At 42.3% G+C, this 15,268-nt stretch overlaps 1 protein-coding gene across 1 annotated transcript in view; it reads left to right on the top strand.

Moving 5' to 3' along the window:
• The window catches only part of LOC117447554 (unconventional myosin-IXAa-like), a 171,935-nt gene that overhangs the window by 141,849 nt on the left and 14,818 nt on the right, over window positions 1-15,268 (top strand). Inside the window, 12 exon segments of the mRNA XM_034084284.2 lie at window positions 819-941; window positions 1,340-1,420; window positions 1,571-1,681; window positions 4,034-4,156; window positions 5,733-5,882; window positions 7,032-7,345; window positions 8,177-9,325; window positions 9,885-9,966; window positions 10,209-10,406; window positions 11,118-11,215; window positions 12,312-12,406; window positions 13,113-13,333. Of these exon segments, the coding sequence (XP_033940175.2) occupies window positions 819-941; window positions 1,340-1,420; window positions 1,571-1,681; window positions 4,034-4,156; window positions 5,733-5,882; window positions 7,032-7,345; window positions 8,177-9,325; window positions 9,885-9,966; window positions 10,209-10,406; window positions 11,118-11,215; window positions 12,312-12,406; window positions 13,113-13,333 (2,745 nt within the window).

Genomic DNA, 15,268 nt, shown 5'->3' on the forward strand with positions numbered 1-15,268 from the left:
AGTCCCTGGGGGTGGATTAGGCAAATGAAGCCGCTGACGTCACTTCTTCTTCTTCTGCTTTGGGTTTACTGGCAGGCCGCTAACCACTTCACGGCGTATACTGCCGCCCAAAGTCCCCGGCCGGAAGTCCCAGGAGTTGGGGACTGGCTTCAGTAGAAGCTGCTGGGAGTCCCAGCAGCTTGTTTTATTTTGTGTTGCCATAAGTTAGTCTCTCTGCGTTTCTGCGCTGGGCTAATGCTAATAATGCTAATGCGAGGATAATAAAATGGCGGCTTCACAAAACTTTTTGGGAGTTTTACGGGGCGTGGTTTGCAATCCGCCCAGCCAATCAGGAATATAGCTCTTTTCTCAAAAAAGAGCCGCTCGAAAGTCCCTGCTTTCTAGCAGGGACTTTCGAGGGGGTAAAAAGGTTCGCATGAACTACTTTTAGTACCGGCTCTTTTTGGTGTGAACGCGATCATGAACTAAGTTCGCATGAACCTTTGTGGGAAAAGTACCGCAGTGTGAACGCGGCTGTTGTGTTCTTTTTATCCAAATCTCTCTCAAAGGGGTGTGGGGAGGGGCTCCTTATTTTCATCTAAAGTAGCAGACAGAGAATCAGCACTTTGGAAACAGGGCTGAAACAGAGGGGATTATGGGTAATGCTGCGATGATCTGTTTGGTGTTTGGAGCCGAACACTTCAGAGACATGTTCTGTATATATCTGAGAGCTATAATACATTGATGAAAAACAGTACAATAGGGGACCTTTAAGAATCACGAAGGTGTTTTTCAGCCTCCGTCACATCCTCTCGTATGTTCTGGTTCTGTGATTGCAGCACTTGTTGGACATTAAGTCTCTGCGGTACCTGAGCAGCGTGACGCTCCACGACCGCATCACCAAGTCTCTGCTCCACCTGCACAAGAAGAAGAAGCCGCCCAGCATCAGCGCTCAGTTTCAGGTCAGTGCTGCCCCCTGCTGGAAGATCAGTGAATTACAACAACATTAGTGACTCAGCAGCAGCCAAACATTTAACAGGACAAGAGCTTTAATGTGTTGTCCCATAATAGTGTAATTTTAGCAGATTTGAAAAAACTGTAGAAAACCACTTAATAAGCTTAAAGTGCTCATTTTGCAGAACAGTCTATATATTATTTGATTCTAATCACTAAAAGAATAATAAAGGTTGGCCTTTCGTGTTGCATCTGGTGAAGGAGGAGTGACTTTAATTACTTAATACACTGCTCTGCAACTTAACCCTAGTTTATATAGATTGATTTTCTTGTTAGTAATTGTTGTATTAATAAACTAAATTACAGCATTATTCTCTACAATTGTATTTTTTGTTTGTGTGTGCAGGCGTCCCTCAATAAGCTGATGGAGACTCTCGACCAATCAGAGCCGTACTTTGTGAAGTGTATTCGCTCCAACGCTGAGAAGGTAAGTTCTGGTGCAAAATAATCATCATGTTAATACTTCTCTTAATGACTAGCTTCTGTTTTTTTGTATTAATACTGTTCTCTCTCTCTCTCTCTCTCTCTCTCTCTCTCTCTCTCTCTCTCTCTCTCTCTCTCTCTCTCTCTATGTCAGCTGCCGTTGCGTTTCAACGACAGCCTGGTGCTCCGACAGCTCAGATACACGGGCATGCTGGAGACCGTCCGGATCCGACAGTCCGGATACAACATCAAGTACACCTTCCAGGTAATACTCCACTACTTATATCTAAAATACCAGAGATGGCAAAAGTACACACATCTTTTACTCAAGTAGAAGTACAGATACTGGTGTTTAAAAATACTCTGGTAAAAGTAGAAGTACTGACTAAACTTCTTTACTCAAGTAAAAGTAAAGAGGCTTTGAAGTGTACTTCAGTAAAAAGTACCCATAACTAGCAGCTGTTTTAAAGAGTACCTGACCTCCCTTTATATTAATAGAACAATAATGTCATTGTTAGCTAATGAATATTTCCATGCTGAACAACGGCAACATGACAACGTTTCCATTGGTCCCTCTTCTTTAGAGAAGACCAGGAAGTGATGGATACACGGATCGTGTTCAAATCAATAGGCACGCAATGATTCTAAATAATAATGATCACGCACCAAACACACATTCAGACTAAAGGAACCAGCTGTTTGGGAAATGAGTGAAGTAGAAAGTACAGGTATTTGGGTTCAACATGTGAGAAGTAGAAAGTACAGGTATTTGGGTTCAACATGTAAGAAGTAGAAAGTACAGGTATTTGGGTTCAACATGTAAGAAGTAGAAAGTACAGGTATTTGTGTTCAACATGTAAGAAGTAGAAAGTACAGGTATTTGTGTTCAACATGTAAGAAGTAGAAAGTACAGGTATTTGGGTTCAACATGTGAGAAGTAGAAAGTACAGGTATTTGAGTTCAACATGTAAGAAGTAGAAAGTACAGGTATTTGTGTTCAACATGTAAGAAGTAGAGAGTACAGGTATTTGGGTTCAACATGTAAGAAGTAGAAAGTACAGGTATTTGGGTTCAACATGTAAGAAGTAGAAAGTACAGGTATTTGTGTTCAACATGTAAAAAGTAGAAAGTACAGGTATTTGGGTTCAACATGTGAGAAGTAGAAAGTACAGGTATTTGAGTTCAACATGTAAGAAGTAGAAAGTACAGGTATTTGTGTTCAACATGTAAGAAGTAGAAAGTACAGGTATTTGAGTTCACATGTAAGAAGTAGAAAGTACAGGTATTTGGGTTCAACATGTAAGAAGTAGAAAGTACAGGTATTTGAGTTCAACATGTAAGAAGTAGAAAGTACAGGTATTTGTGTTCAACATGTAAGAAGTAGAAAGTACAGGTATTTGGGTTCAACATGTAAGAAATAGAAAGTACAGGTATTTGGGTTCAACATGTAAGAAGTAGAAAGTACAGGTATTTGGGTTCAACATGTAAGAAATAGAAAGTACAGGTATTTGGGTTCAACATGTAAGAAGTAGAAAGTACAGGAATTTGGGTTCAACATGTAAGAAGTAGAAAGTACAGGTCTTTGGGTTAAACATGTAAGAAGTAGAAAGTACAGGTATTTGGGTTCAAATTGTAAGAAGTAAAAGTCGTCCGAAAAATAAGTAGTGGAGTAAAGTACTGATACCAGAAAAATGTACTTAAGTTCAGTCTCGAAGTATTTGTACCTCTGCTAACTTCAGATCTAAGATGATGCCGTGTCAGTGGTACAATTGTATTTATTTCTAGCATTTGCCAGATAATTAGCATAGTTAGCATCTGTATTTCCATGTTTAAATGTGTATTGTATTGTTTCTTGCTTTGCCCTTTTCATATTGTATGCATACATGTAGGGCTGCTCAATTAATCGTATTTTAATCGCGATTACGATTATGGCTTGCAACGATTACGAAAGCAACGTAATCGAAATAAAACGATTATTTTTTTATTATTACTTTTTTTTTTTTTTTTTAAATACTTTTTTTTTCAGTTGAATTTTTTTTCATTTGAATTATACTTAAAGTTCAGGGTAATCAACTGTTAAAAATATACTGTTCAAATGTTTTTTCTCCAATAAATGGATGTTTTCAAAGTCAATGAATAATCGCATTTAATAATCGCAATTACAATTATTGACCCAAATAATCGAGATTATGATTTTTGCCAAAATCGATGTCATATTACTGATCTTTAATATATATGTTTTAAGCTGTATGTACCCTGCTGTTTTTGCGTGTGGCACTGTGTGTAGACGGAACACTGCTATCTGTTGATAACACGTTTTTTTGTATGACTCAAACTCATACTTGGCAAATAAAGCAGATTCTGATTCTTGTCTTAGTCTGTAATGCTGCACACATATGGCTCGATGTTGAGATACTCAGGTATTCATCTACTAGCAATACAGTTGTTATAATGTCATATTTACATTTTGAATGAAATAGCAGCCATATATATTTGCTATATTGAGACACTTAGATGTTCTACATCCTGGGGGAGATTTCAAATCCATCTCAGTTTACCCTGACGCCCCATATGTATTTAAAGCTTCTTTACTGACCACGCCTTCCCCATGTTGCAGGACTTTGTGCGTCACTTTCACATCCTGCTGCCTCGAGGCACGAGTCCCACCAAGTCGGGCATCAGGGAGTTCTTCAGACGGATCCACCTGCCGCCTGCTGGGTATCAAGTGGGAAACACCATGGTACGGACTCTGGGAAGCATTCTATCTTTAACGGTCCCCTATTATGCAAAATCCACTTCTTCATGTCTCCTCTACATCAACATGTGTCCCCTCTTCTTCATGTCTCTTCTACATCAACATGTGTCCCCTCTTCTCCATGTCTCTTCTACATCAACATGTGTCCCCTCTTCTCCATGTCTCTTCTACATCAACATGTGTCCCCTCTTCTCCATGTCTCTTCTACATCAACATGTGTCCCCTCTTCTTCATGTCTCTTCTACATCAACATGTGTCCCCTCTTCTTCATGTCTCTTCCACATCAACATGTGTCCCCTCTTCTCCATGTCTCTTCTACATCAACATGTGTCCCCTCTTCTCCATGTCTCTTCTACATCAACATGTGTCCCCTCTTCTTCATGTCTCTTCTACATCAACATGTGTCCCCTCTTCTTCATGTCTCTTCTACATCAACATGTGTCCCCTCTTCTCCATGTCTCTTCTACATCAACATGTGTCCCCTCTTCTTCATGTCTCTTCTACATCAACATGTGTCCCTTCTTCTTCATGTCTCTTCTACATCAACATGTGTCCCCTCTTCTTCGTGTCTCTTCTACATCAACATGTGTCCCCTCTTCTCCATGTCTCTTCTACATCAACATGTGTCCCCTCTTCTCCATGTCTCTTCTACATCAACATGTGTCCCCTCTTCTTCATGTCTCTTCTACATCAACATGTGTCCCTTCTTCTTCATGTCTCTTCTACATCAACATGTGTCCCCTCTTCTCCATGTCTCTTCTACATCAACATGTGTCCCCTCTTCTTCATGTCTCTTCTACATCAACATGTGTCCCCTCTTCTCCATGTCTCTTCTACATCAACATGTGTCCCCTCTTCTTCATGTCTCTTCTACATCAACATGTGTCCCCTCTTCTTCATGTCTCTTCTACATCAACATGTGTCCCCTCTTCTTCATGTCTCTTCTACATCAACATGTGTCCCCTCTTCTTCATGTCTCTTCTACATCAACATGTGTCCCCTCTTCTTCATGTCTCTTCTACATCAACATGTGTCCCCTCTTCTTCATGTCTCTTCTACATCAACATGTGTCCCCTCTGTGGAAAGAGACTCTGAAAGTTTCAGGAACAAAGATTCTCTCTCTTTTTGATCCATTTCTATAAAAACCTGTCTGAAAATGAGCTGATCAGATTTTGGCCACTTTATGATGTCATAACGATGTGTTGTCTTGTGTAGCCATTAGCCAATCAGCAACCAAGGTAACCCCCCCCCCCCTTATCACCTGAATCTCCTCCTAGAGCACCATTGAGTTCTTTGTAACCAAATGTCTCTCAGAGGGGCGTGGGGAGGGGCTCCTTATTTTCATCTAAAGTAACAGACAGAGAATCAGCACTTTGGAAACAGGGCTGAAACAGAGGGGATTATGGGTAATGCTGCAATGATCTGTTTGCTGTTTGGAGCCAAACACTTCAGAGACATGTTCTGTATCTGAGAGCTGTAATATATGGATGCCAAACAGTAGGGACCTTTAATGTCCGAGCTGTCTTCGTGGCAGTCTTATTGAGATGCTGCTCTGATGCAGGTGTTCCTGCGGGAGGCGGAGCGGCAGCGTCTTCAGACTCTCCTCCACCAGGAGGTCCTGCGGAGGATCGTCACGCTGCAGCGCCGCTTCAGAGCCGTCCTGGAGAGGAAGCACTTTTTGGAAATGAGGAGAGCTGCCTCCGTCGTCCAGGTGAGATCTTTTGGGTGGGAAAAGAGTTCTGAGATTTCGTTTATGGACTTAAAACAATATTTCAGATTATGATTAGCTCTAAAATGGTTGCTGTGAATCAATCTAACAATCCTGCCCAGCCAAGTGTCCGTAGTGCATTAAGCACTACTTAGTCTGTGTAGGCATTACGTGATTAATACTGGTTCCTTTACTCTAGATATACAGGGATGTAAATATAGCCTCCCCATTAAAAAAGATCGATCCAGTTATTAATATAGCTTTTACTGCTTTTAATATTACTGTCTCTCTTTCCTAAATAGATTTCTACTATTGAAACATGTTCAATCATATTGTAACAACATGATAACTTCATTAAAAACGTTTTAAAGTGTAACTTACATTAGAAACCCTTTAATATCTTATTCGTAATTAACTTTGTTAGTTCCTCTGTGTGACAGAATAGTTAGTCTTACTGTAAACATTTCGATTTAAAGAAGACCTACAGTATTGTGCTCATTTTCTGTGGCGTGGGGGAATGTGTGGAACAGGGATTTTTGCTAATGTGGCTATTGCCCACAGTATCGAGTGCATGTAAATCGCTTTGGGTAAAAGCGTCAACAAGTGATAAGTGAGGTTTTTCTAGAGGGACTGACATGGGAAATATTGGGGGGGGGGTAAATTGTTCGTGTGCATCAAACATGAAGGGGAAAACTAGTAAATAAGCATGTTTTTGTCAACTCAAATTAGGGCTGCTCAATTAATCGTATTTTAATTGTATTTTAATCGTGATTACGATTATGGCTTGCAACGATTACGAAAACAACGTAATCGAAATAAAACGATTATTTTTTTTATTATTATTACTTTTTTTTTTTTTTTTCAGTTGAATTATTCTTAAAGTTCAGGGTAATCAACTGTTACAAACATACTGTTAAAACATTTTTCTCCTATAAATGGATGTTTTCAAAGTCAATGAATAATCACATTTAATAATCGCAATCACAATTATTAACCCAAATAATCGAGATTATGATTTTTGCCAAAATCGAGCAGCCCTAACTCAAACAATGATTTGGTTTATACTTGGAAGTCTACTGTAGAAATGGATAAACATCCACAACCAGACTGTATTTCCGTGGTATTGAACAAATATTTTCCCTTTTTCTGCAGCGATGGTGGCGATGCTGCCTTCTCAAACAGTCCACCATGGACCGGGAGGAGGATGAGGAAGAGGAGGAGGCGGCGGCGGTGTGTGTGCAGGCGGCCTGGAGGAGCTACAGGCAGCGGCGGAGGTTCCTGCAGTGCCGAGACTCTGCCGTCGTCATCCAGAGGAGCTGGAGGAAGTGCCGGCAGCGCAGATCTGAGGCAGCCGTAAGCATCCAATCAGCATGGAGAGGATTCAGGGAGCGGAGCCGCTACCGCAGGACGAGCAGGGCGGTGACGCTGCTGCAGGCCAGAAGCAGGGGACACCTGGCCAGACTCAGGTGAATCTTGTTATAATAATCAGATTAATAATCAGATTACATTTAGTTGTATTCAAGATTCAAGGCTTGTATTGTCATGTGTGCAAAGCTAGTGTAGTTCTGACATCTTAGGTCCCAGGCTCTTCCAACAGTGCAACACAATAAACAGATACAATAGTGCAAGTAAATACAATAAAATAGAATATAGTAGAAATAGTGCAGAATAGTCTACAAGATGCAGATGTTGTAGAAAGGATGATGAAATTGTGTGAAAGGAGAGGTTTCATTTCCTGTCAGATCTGAGTTAATTTTTCGTTCATAAAAACCTTCTTTAGGCATCATGATCTTTGAAAATCTGTATTCCAAAAAACAATAAAATATCTGGGGTTTAGCTTTGAATAAAATAATAATGCAAACAATGCGGTTTGAGTGAACTGTTTTTTTTATTACGTAAAAGGATTACGGTGCATAATCAGCTTCTCTTAGGGGCACATTATGTCCCACTTGACTTTCTTGAAGCTTCTTAGCGAGCAGGCGGATCGTCTTTTGTTTTGTAAAACAATATAATCAGCATCTTCTTACAAGCAGGACGTTTTGATTTAGGATAGGGGATTGGTTAAAGCAGCTATGATCAATAGTGTATATTAATAAGGACATGCAGAACCACTTGTAGGGGGGTTAGTAATACATCCACAGAGAACAGGTGAGTGTGGACGTGGAAGTCTGTAGAAACCACAAATTCGATGTTTCTTTTTAGCTAAATGTGTGTGTGTTCGTTTGTTATATGACATGTTCTGCCTGCTCTGTGTGGAGACCTTTGCTCATTACACTCTTGCGTTCTCCACTTATAAGGTTCAGGGACGTGAAGGAGCAGCATGAGAGACATCCGAGTCCAGCAGCAGCAGAGATGGATGCAGGAGCCATCGAGGACCTCACCGCATCAGGACAGGAAGTTTGCGATCAGGATATTTCAGTAGAACTGACTGAAGACCCTCAGCCTGCCGTGTTAGACGGGGGAGACATGGAGAGAGAGGAGGACTCTGAGCGGAGCCGGAGCATGAGCATGAGCATGGACGAGACCAGCGATAAGATCAGGATAAAGAGAAATAGCCGACGGATGAGAGAGCTGGAACAGGCTCAGTTCAGCTTAGAGCTTCTGAAGGTCCGGACCACCAGCGTGCAGGAAGAGTCCGTCCCTGAAACCAGCACCTGTGCTCTGGAAGACCCTCACAGACTTTCCCCTCGGGGGTCTCCAGCTAGTCACGGTAGTTTTGAGCTCCTCAGTGTGGAGGACATGGAGACCGACGGCTCTGGAGGTGTTATCCCAGAGTCTACTGCGCTGCATATGCAACTCCACGAGAGAGACGCTAACTTGAATGAACAGCCAGTGATGGAGCCGCCAAACCAAGCAGAGGGTGGGAGGGCAACGTTTTATATCGCTTCTGACCAAAGTCCAGTTCACGAACCGACATTCGAAAGCCCCAGCAAATCCGAGAGAAGGGAGTCCACGTCTCGGAGGCCTGTGGTGGTCCTGATCAGTATGCAGAAGGAGAGTCCATTGGAGGAGGGGGAGCTGCTGGCAGCCCACATCCTAGAAGGAGCTCCTGAAGCAGCATCAGCCCCCGACATGACCCCCGCTACAGACCCAGAGGTTGTAGGGATGGAGCAACCTGTAGGGATTGTTACCCAGCCTGAGAGTGATGTATGTGAGGCGGACAAATCCCCTGAAGTCCCGTCTTTAAGTCCAGAATCCGGGGTCTGCGCCTCAGAGGTGGACATCCAGATCGTCCTGCAGCCGAAGCCCAGCCCTCCCCCCGCCCCCCCCCGGCAGCCGGAGAGGAAGACGAGCCGCCCGGCGCAGGACGCCCCGAGCCCCGTGCTGGACACCAAACCTCCCAAAGCCCAGAAGAAGAGCTCGGCTCAGACTGTGATCGTGAACATGGTGGAGAAACCCTCCAACAGCGTGTTCTCCCCGCCCAGACGCAAGCTGCCATTCTCCAAGTAAGCTTGACACCATACTGGAAACGTTTTATTCACATAATCTTTTACATAAAGTACCAAATCTGCTTTTAGAAAAACTCAAAATAACTCAAAACCCCATTGAAATCATAACAACAGAGGACTAAATCATTTTTGGAAAAGTCCAAACACATGACTTAGATCAGGGGTGCCCAATACGTAGATCACGATCGACCGGTTGATTGAGAAGGTAGTGTGGGTAGATCGCATGGCATTGAACATTTTAAAATAAAAAATATAGATTTTCTTTTTTTTTTGGTCATTTTAAAAGTAGCTCTCAAGCTGAAAAAGTGTGGGCACCCCTGACTTAGATAATACATAACAAATATGAATACAATTGTTGAATAACTTAATCTCAAATATTCAGTAGCATTGCTTTCAGGCCTGTGGCCAAACATTTTCAGAAGATGTATGTATTTTTGTACTGCTTTTATTTCTACTGGAGAAATGAGATATTTCTAGAGAAGCATCGATAGAGTGAAGACAAATATAAAGTACCTTTGTGCCTTTTGTTTAATGATTTTCTGGTTCTGTGTTGCAGGTCAGATAAGGATTTGGTGAACCAGGAAAGATCTCTCGCCATGTTCAGAAACGACTCTAAATCTGGGTCCAGAAACAGAGAGGTAGGACACACACACACACACACACACACACACACACACACACACACACACACACACACACACACACACACACACACACACACACACACACACACACACACACACACACACACACACACACACACACACACACACACACACACACACACACACACACACACACACACACACACACACACACACACACACACACACACTCTCATGTGAGCAGCTGACCTGATGTCCCTGTGGTTGCCTGGTAGCAGGTGGGTCGCCCCGGCCCCAAAAAGAAAGCGCGAATGTCCCGGACGCGCTCCGACTTCCTGACGCGCTGTAACTCTGAGGGCGCCACGCAGTCCGACGACGACGACGAGTACTACACCCCCGCCCACACGCTGCCCCCCCTTCCGTCCCCCCCGCTCGCCCTCCCCGAGGACGACTGTCAAAGTGACTCCGAGATGGTAAAAACACCGGATCTCCGGAGGTCCCATGGCCTCTAAGAAACCCGAATGTTTCCTGTCTCCACTTCTGCTCCTCCACCTTCCTCTCAGGTGGAGCTCTACGAGCGTCAGGAGGAGCCTTTTAACACTTCTAACCCCCTCCCGTCGAATATTTCACTACTGTAGGACTGTTTCTGCCCAGCTACAGTCCGACCAATCACACTGATGTTTCTCCGCGTCGCTCCAACACACCGTTACCGTCGCTTTGCACGTCGCTCTGGTGGCTGTCGGTCTGAGAATCAGCATCACCTCGAGGCTCTATCTCTTCATCTTTTTTATTAACAATACACTGAGGTTTTAACAGTAAAGACAGACTGAAGATCTTGTCCTGAAAACAAGACTTCTACTGCTCCTGCATGCTGGAGACCTCGAGCAGAGAGACTTCTCACTAACAGCCTTATTTGAACTCAAACGGATCTTACCAGCATGACTTCTGTTCCTCTCTCAACATCTAAAAACATCTCTCCATCTCTTCAGATTCAGTAGATTTAATATCAGTAGCATAATCAGTAAATCTACTATAACTAGAACCAGAATAATAAGTAATTAACCTCACGATGTTCTCCTGATTTACTATAATCCTGTCCATAAGGCACAAACAAAAACAGCCAATCTGTCATATACCGTAAATAATGTTTGTTTCTCACCCGGTTGTTGTTCTCTGCTCTCCAGTCATCTCACAAAGACCAGAAGAAGATCCATAAGACCATGTCGTCAGGAGACCTGGGCAAGGTGGAAGTCCTCAGGAAAACCTCCAGTCAGGATGGAGGGTAAGAGTCTAAAATAACATAATGTATAGAAAAGTATGCTCCTGGTAACTCCAGTGTTAACAGGTTTAAAGCAGACTGCATCAGCTTTAACCGTGTAGCAAAAGAGAAATATAGAATATCATTGACAGTGGCGAGCCGTCAGGGTCCTCTAGGCCCTCTCTGAAGGCCTAAGATATTCTACAAAATAATATTTAAAAACATTTTTTTTTTTTATATATATTTTTTGTTATATTTTTCATTAGTTTGACCAAAATAACTCGATTTAATTGTATTTAAAATAACATTTCCATAGAAATAAATCCTTCGAATCTGCCTATTCAGTTTCTGTTTGAATGTGAAGGGTTAAATGAAAGAAGCTCGTCTCTGAGGTGAAGACAGGAGCTGATTGGTGGAGGACCCGCTATAGTAACTGAACAAGAGAGTAATGTCAAATGACCGTACAATTGACCAATCATATCTTCCCTCTAAATGGGTGGGTTTTATTATCGCCGACATTATGACAAGTTCCGCCCGCTGTGAAACTTTTCTTGTTTCCATAGCAACAACAACTTCCTGTCAACAGCGTAAACTCGCCTTCAAAATAAAAGCATGCCAAATTACACTTAAGACATACAACTGCAACGAAAGTAACAAACACAATGCAATATCCTTTTCAATTTCAAAGAACACAGATTGGGTTATTTACAGGTGATGTTTTGTGTGGTGAAGGGTCGCTTTCATTGATGCGTTTTGCACCCCGTGCCGTTGATTTGATATTCCGATATACGTAATAACACTGTGACGTAATAACTATTTTTTTTCTTTTTTCTGAGGGAACGGGTGGGGGTCAGAGGGCCTAGGTATAAAAGTCACGGCTCGCCACTGATCATTGATTTAAAGAAAACACTTACTGACCTTGTGTTGAACCCGTGTCTCTTTAGTAGGGTTACTTAGCAACTGCAGTGTGACATAGCGATGCATTATTGAGGGACACAAATAATTGACAGCAAATGATAAAATCATTTAGTGTTCTTACATTTAGTTGGGGGTGGGTTAGTGTTTGTATGTTCTTAAATGAATGAAATATAATCAATCAATTGTGTGTTGTGTGATTCAGCAGGATGAAAGGAAGGATCCGGTTCTGGAGTAAGACAAAGAGCGAGAAAAAACTGTTGCGAGAGGCCAGCAGGAGCGAATCTGTAGAAGCACATGGTAAAAGAAATGTATCTGCAAACATGATTCAGTTTTGGTTGCCTTCTTCCACAAGGAGATCAGGAGTCATGACGACTAGCTCTGTACAGTAAACTATAGTATATTATTTAATGCAGATTTCAGTATCTGTATTAATGTGGCGGCTACATTGCCATTGACCGTGTGGCCGCTCTGAAGCTAAACTTCGCTCATTGTTGTGACGCGTATAAATAATCAAGTCTGTACTGAACTCTACGTTTTAAGGATATTTAATATTGTAACTCATAACAATTAACAAACATAATCGTACGGTCAACAAAAGATATCAGAGCTAACCTTACCCCCATTGTCATGTTACTACATCTTAAACTGCACTGTAACTTTTATCCATGTATTTTTTCTTTTAATGTTTATTTTATTAGCTTTTCTTTTTAATGACTGATTTTAAATTCCATTATCATTTTTTGTAAAGCACTTTGAATTGCCTTGTGTTGAAAGGTGCTATATAAATAAACTTGCCTTGCCTACTAAACCTCCACATACACCAGGTGCCCTACATACCATTAACCACGCCCATGTGACAATTACCGGAAACAACCCATTACACGTGTTTGTGGTGTTAACAAATAATAAGCTACTAAAGCATTTTGGCTCCTACAATTAACACAAAACCTTATTATCCATCTTCTCTCCACCTTCTTCTCCATGTGTGTCTCTTACCTTCCAGTAGGCCCTCCATCTCCTCCTCACATTCCAGATGTGGAGGCCTCCTCTTCCTCTCGGGCGGTCAGTAAGGAGAACAAGGAGCCGTCTCCTAAGATGAGGAGGCGTCGCAGCGTGAAGATCAGCAGCGTCGCTCTGGAGCCGGCGCAGTGGCAGAACGACGCGCTGCACATCCTCAGCTCGGCTCACGACTACCGCACCATGAACGACTTCCTCATGAAGAAGGTCAGAGGGCCAACCTGTCGTTTTGTGTAGATCACCAAAAGTGTATCTATAAAAGTGTAAAGTTACCTTAAACTCAAGGTTCAAAATCTTCTTAAATACATAAATTGTCAGCCCGAAAAAAAAAAGAAAAAAAAGTTTTAACAAGTTTTGACTTTTCATTCCTGTATAATCATTTTGCGCAAAGATGGCACTGTTTGTCAGAGCAATTCATCCTTCTGGGATTTCATGAAGAACAGCTCCAACGCCTGTGTGTATGGGAACACCTCTGGTGCTGGTCCATTAACTGCCAGTGTTTCCCACAGATCTGTTTCCCACATATCTGAAATAGCGGTAGTGGTGGTAGCGGGGGGGGGGGGGGGGGGGTGAGGTGACGTGCAACAACATTAACCTTTCTGTTGGTCGCTTGTTAGCAGACCCTTCACGCGATGGCAGAGCGAACAGGTACAGGCAGGGGCCTTAATGATAGCCCTATAGTTTAAATCTACTACCCACACATGAACATATGGAAATGGGTTACTATTTAAAAAAATAAATGTATTTATAAATGTATTTAGGAACCTATCCATGTGATTTTTAGTGGGGGTCGACCTCAAATCCTCTAGGGGGTCCAGGGGCATGCCCCCCCGGTAAGATTTTATTTTTTATTTTGGAGTTAAATGCATCAATCTGGTGCATTTTGAGGGGAAAATATAGAGACTAGATCTATGGAAACACCTATATTAAACAGAACTGTATACATTTCAATAATCATAAAATCATGGCCATAACCAATAACATACCATTTCCAATATGAAAAAAACACTGGTTCATTTATAGTTGTGAGTGTGTCTGTGCTCCTGAATCAGCCTCTCCTGTCTCCATCGTCTCCCCCTGCTCCTCTTTGAGGCAGCAGCAAAGACTAGTTTTCTCTCAACAAGTTTTAAAAGTGTATCTTACCTTTTTTCACCTTAATATGTGTTTACATAACTGGTGACTACCTCACCTGAGCTGAGCTTATCCCAAGCTTGAATGACACAGAGACCAATCAAGGGCTTTGATTTATGATCTGTATGACAGTGGCCATGTCGGCAGGCCACATCATGTGGACAGCCAGTCACCCTGTGTGAGGCAGGCCACTTAACAGGCCAGAAGGAGGCGAGATCAGTGCAAGGGAGCTAGGGATCATTGTCCACAAGTTAATCGATCGCAGATGGCGTCGTGGTCACGGACTAATAAAAAAAAATATATACTTGGGCGGCCGTTAATATACCTGGGCGGCCCGCCCAAGTATAGTCTATGTGTGGGAAACCCTGCACATATACACACACACACACACACACACACACACACACACACACACACACACACACACACACACACACACACACACACACACACACACACACACACACACACACACACACACACACACACCCATACTCAAACACACACATGCACTGACATAGTATTTTTGTTTGGTTCTCCCAAAGGCTCTGTTGTCCATTTCATTTAGTTGTGTACAGTATGTATCTGTAGACGTGCCTTTTAATATATGTAACTTCAATGTTCAGTCCCCTCAAAATTAGAGGGGCATGATTAAAGTTGTATTGTCAGGGTTTGAGATATCTTTCTCCGCCACCCCAACACAACTGAGGTTAATATAATTATGTTGGTGCAGCTCAAAAGCAGCATTAATAATATAATTTAAAGTGGACCTATCATGCTATATTTGAAAAATATAGTGTAGGACCATACCTATATAAGGCATATTTATACTTTTTATTTTTCAAAATACCAAACAGATCATCCATTTTAGCCATTTCTCATTTCGCTCAATTTAACACTGTCTTTGCACGGGCTGATTCTGTGAGAACATCTGCAGGCCTGGCATATGTACTACAGCGTCTCCAGCGCTTTCGAACGGCAATGTCCGTGGCTGTCTCCTCCTGATTGGTG

Source organism: Pseudochaenichthys georgianus, chromosome 6, assembly GCF_902827115.2.
Source record: "Pseudochaenichthys georgianus chromosome 6, fPseGeo1.2, whole genome shotgun sequence".
In the NCBI taxonomy this organism is placed as follows: domain Eukaryota; kingdom Metazoa; phylum Chordata; class Actinopteri; order Perciformes; family Channichthyidae; genus Pseudochaenichthys; species Pseudochaenichthys georgianus.